At 38.3% G+C, this 5,021-nt stretch overlaps 1 protein-coding gene across 2 annotated transcripts in view; it reads right to left on the reverse strand.

Annotated features, from left to right (window-relative positions):
* ABCB7 (ATP-binding cassette, sub-family B (MDR/TAP), member 7) overlaps positions 1-5,021 on the reverse strand; it is a 153,124-nt gene that overhangs the window by 87,744 nt on the left and 60,359 nt on the right. For both annotated transcript variants that reach the window (XM_005857519.2, XM_014545328.1), the window contains exon 3: positions 1,725-1,844. In XM_005857519.2, the coding sequence (XP_005857581.1) occupies positions 1,725-1,844 (120 nt within the window). The remainder of the gene's footprint in view (positions 1-1,724; positions 1,845-5,021) is intronic.

The following is a 5,021-nucleotide window of genomic DNA, read 5'->3' on the forward strand; positions in this document are numbered from 1 at the left end:
ACTGCACATATCTTATTTTGAAGTAAAAAAACAAAACGGGAACAAATACAATATTTGTATTTGCATGTGGCCCGCGGGCCGTAGTTTGAGGACCCCTGATCTATACTAATAAAAGGGTAATATGCTAATTAGACCGGGTCGACCAGCCATCTTCCGGACATCCGACATCCTTCCGGACAAAGCCATGGTGGTGTGGGCCAAGGCAGAGGCAGTTAGGGGTGATCAGGCCAGCAGGGGAGGGCAGTTGGGGGTGAGATTAGGCCAGCAGGAGAGGGCAGTTGGAGGTAAGATCAGGCCAGTAGGGGAGGGCAGTTGGGGGTGAGATCTGGCCGGCAGGGGAGGGCCATTGGGTGCGAGATCAGGCCGGCAGGGGAGGGCCGTTGGGGAAATCAGGCAGGCAGGCAGGTGAATGGTTAGGAGCCAGATTGAGAGAGGGATGTCCGACTGCCGGTTTAGGCCCAATCCCACAGGGATCCCCGATTGGAGAGGGTGCAGGCTGGACTGAGCGAACCACCATGCCCCCCCACCCATGCACGAATTTCATGCATCGGGCCACTAGTCTATATCATAAAAGGCCCGTGGTCATCATGCTGTAACGACCAAATGAGCAGCAGCTCTCATGGTAGGCGGGACCCGAGCTATGAGCGGCGATGGGAAGGGAGGCCAGCTGAGGCAAGCGGAAGCACTGGCGCACAATTTTGTGCGCACTGGGCCTCTAGTGAGTAAATAAACAGGAACACACATGATATAGAGAAGAAGTAAATTATAAGACCTAAGTTCTAAAACAAAATATTAACACATATTTAAGACTGGTAACCAAATTATAGCCAAACCTCATTTATACTTTTAAGTAGACTTTGTTTTTACCATATTTCTGATGAAAATCTGAATTTATTTTGATTTTAGCATGTATATTATGTTTCACTGTGTGCCAGGCACAGTTCTAAGCCTTTTGTATTTTAAATTATTTATTCCTTATAACAACCTTATTTTGCTTTATTTTACAAATTAAATTAACAAACTGGGGCACAGAGACTAAGCAACTTGTGCAAGGTTACCCCAGGAAGTCTGACTCCACAGTCTATAATTGTACCATTACTGTATACTGTACCTAAAGATATGTACATCACTGACTTAAAATGTGAATAAATTAAAAATAAGGGATGTTTATTGAAAGCTCAGTCATTATTATAAGTTTGCCTTATTAATATGTGTTACAATACAGCAAGAAACTAAGGAGGCTGCTAATATATAGAGAGACCCTATATTGAATGGTACCAAAATGCCCAGCTTTTGTTGTCGTTTCTTTCCCAATTTTTTTCCCTTGATATCACACTGTTGTTTACTACTTAAGACTATCATTATGCCTAAATTGTCTTTATCTTTTTCAAGTTACTGGGAACAATGTATTAAATATGTATTAAATAAAAGCCAACAAGACACTGAGGAGTTTCTTTTATAAAATTTCCTTAAGTTTTACTCCAATAAATGATCTTGTATTGGAGATCAGGAATGAATTCCATTAAGTTGAGGCTGTTCGAAATCTGATCCACAGATAAATCAGACATTACCATATAATTTCTGCTGATTGCATACAACAGTTATGATAGGATCCTAAAAGTTGACAATACTCCCCCAAAAGTGCCTTAAGTCAGCCCAAGTTTCAATGCTAGAAAATATCATAGCATTTCTTATAACAATGATCAACACATAATTTCTCTTACCTTTGCGCAACCCAAAAATCCCAGGGAAATGGCAACCCTAGCTCGTAGATCTGGCCTGTCTTTGGGCCACACATAAGAAAGCATTGCTTTTATGATTTTCCGAGTATCAACATCTTTTAACTGTTGAGAGAAAACAAAGCAGTGAGTAACATGTTATTTCAAATATAACTATATTTCAATAATGTAGAATTATGTCCCTAATGAGAAAAATATAAAAAGATTACAAACATAACTTTTATACTGAATTTAAGGTCAATATCTTTCAAACTCAAACTATTTTGGAGAAAAACAAACTTTCAATTGCTTTGAAAAAGCTATTCATTTCTCTTAATTTCCTACTTTCAGCTATAGTTATCCTTATAATGCCAAAAAGTTACTAACTGGGGGTGAGTGGGACATGCACTATACATTTATTTCTTACTAATTAAACTATTAACACATTACATAAAAATTTAAACATTTCCATCTTTGTGGTCAAAATCGTTATATACTTTTGGGGTTTTTATCAGTACATTTACTTAAAATGGTTTGAAGCCCTAAGCCCAAACTAATGATACAACAGTGTTACAATACAATGTTTAGGAAGGTAGGTGTCTTGGCAGAGGGTGGGTTATTACACTAATGCTTGATCTACCTTAAGTCTACCTTACATTTCTTTTCACCATGTTCCCGAGGCAACATTCCCATTAAACCCTTTGTTTTAGTTTCAGCTTTTAAAGGTACAATATTAAGAATCAAAACCACACTTTCTAAAGCCAAAATATACAGTAGTCCTCCCTTATCAACAGGGGATATATTCCATGACCCCCAGTGGATGCCTGAAACTGTGGATAGTATCAAACCCTAAATATACTATGTATCCTATATGTGTATACCTATGGTAAAGTTTATTAACATTTAATATATTCCTGACAACAACAATAGAACAATTATAACAATATACTGTAATAAAAGTTATGTGAATGGCTTTGAGGCCATTATTAAGTTAAATAAGTGTTACCTGAACACAAGCACTGCAATACCACACAGTTGATATGATAACCAAGACAACTAAATGGGTAGGTAACATATACAATGCAGATAAGCTGGACAAAAGGATGATTCAAATCTAGGGTGGAAGGGTGCAAGACTTCATCACACTACTAAGAACGTTGCATGATTTAAAACTTATGAATTATTTTTTTCTGGAATTTCCATTTAATATTTTGCACCATGGTTGACCTCTGATAACTGAAACCACAGAAAGCAAAACTATAGATAAGGGGGGACTACTGTATTCCAAAGCTACTATATTATTACAGTTGGTTAAAAAAAAACCCATATTAAAATTTGAAGTAATTACTCACTTTCTCGAAAAGGTATTAAAAAGTAAAAAATTAAAAAATAGAAAAGTTAATGCTCATTATTGGTGGGGAGATATGGAAATGAGCATTCCAATACACAGTTAATGGGAGAGTATACTGAAACAATCTTTCTAGAAAGGAATTCGATATCTACCATAAGATTTTAAAAATAATTCTTTGTCTTGAGAATTCCATCTCTGAAAATTTATGCTTTAAAAAATACTTCAGAATGTTCCAAGTTTAAACAATTTTATTTTCTAAAAATTTCTTGAATTTGTCTGCTTCTATTTCCTCCACCAACCTAATCCAAACAATCATTTCTTACCTAACCCATTGCATCAACCTCCTATCTGATCTTCCTGCATCCACTCTGTTCCCTGTACAGTTAGTTCACCGTACAATCAAATATTACTCCCAACTTAAAACCCTTTGAAGGTATCCTTTCACTCTTAGAATGAAGTCCATAACATCATTTTTGAGGCTCTGCTTGACCAGGTCCCTGACTACATCTCTAGCCTTATATTATACCACTACTTTTAGTGTCCATACCACACTGGCTTTAAGTTTCTTAGATATGATATAATTTCTCTGCAACAAGGCCTTTGTACAATACCATTCACTCTGTTTGGAATAATCTTTCTCTCTACAATGCCAATCCACACCACCCAAAACCTCTTACGACTAGTTAATTGCCAGATCAAGCAGCACTTTCTCAACGAGGGCTTCCCTAACTCTAGTCAGGATCCTTCGCTGTATTTTTTTGCAGATCATTATTCCTTTCTTACAGAGTATTCATTTCAGTTATAAACTACATGTACAGCAATGTGGTTATATTTGATAATATCTGCTCTCCTGCTAGAATTTAAATTCCATGTGATCAGTAACTTTGTGTTTTGTGGTCATTGTTATAACCAAATACCAAATACAGTGGCTGACATACATTAGGTATTCAACAAATATTTTTTGAACAAAACATTTTGCTATAAGGATACTTTATTCCAATGCTGTTTTAATAGGAAAAAAAATGTTAAACAGCCTAAATGATCAACAATATAAAAACTTGTAAAGAAATTACAGTGAATACATATAAAATATAGCCACTTAGAAATATATGTAGTCACACAGACACACAGTAAGTTAAAAAAGCAGAGTTAAAGTTATTTTAACGAGGAAAATAATGTAATATGTATAAGAGTTTACACATGCATATAAATGTATCTACAAAAACCAAGATGGCAGCATAGGTAAACAACGGAAATTGCTGCCTCGTACAACCACTTCAAAAATACAACTAAAAGACAAAACGGACATCATCAAGAACCACAGGAAGGCTGGCTGAGTGGAAATTCTAAAACTAGAATGAAAGAGAAAAGCACACTGAGACTCAGAGGAGGTGTGGAAGTAAAGTGCAGAGGTACGGAGATGCACGTGGAAAGGCTGGCAACTGAGGACTCCATTGTCTTTTTCAATCAGGAGGGAGTCTCAAGCTCCCGAATGCTCTGAACTCCAGTTCCCGGCGAGTCTCTGGGGATCCAGATTCATACAGGGAGAAACTGGACTGTCTGGCATCGGGAGGAACTCAAGGGCGGCTTTCTCTCAGAGGTGCTTGCAGCGATTACCGGGACACTGAGATGCAGGGCCTCTTAGGGTAGGACTGAGGAGAAGCCATAGCTGCATGCTCCGCCCTGTTGATCCCCTGAGACCCTGCCCCACCCAAGCTGCAGCAGAGGCTTTTGCATATGAATGCCCTGGCCCTTTGCAATCTGAAAATTATCTAACAAACTGCAGCTGGGCCAGACAGACCCAGAACATCCAAGAGAAGGCCCAAGGCCCCACAGCAGCTTGCATTGTTTCACAGCTGGGCTTAATCTGGGCACCTCCAAACCCCAAACAAAGAAGAGGAATCTGCAGATCTCTCCATAGCTCCTGCTGGGTAGCCTCAGGCAGAGGCTAA

The sequence above is a fragment of the Myotis brandtii genome, unplaced genomic scaffold (assembly GCF_000412655.1).
Source record: "Myotis brandtii unplaced genomic scaffold, ASM41265v1 scaffold1119, whole genome shotgun sequence".
Classification (NCBI taxonomy): Eukaryota; Metazoa; Chordata; class Mammalia; order Chiroptera; family Vespertilionidae; genus Myotis; species Myotis brandtii.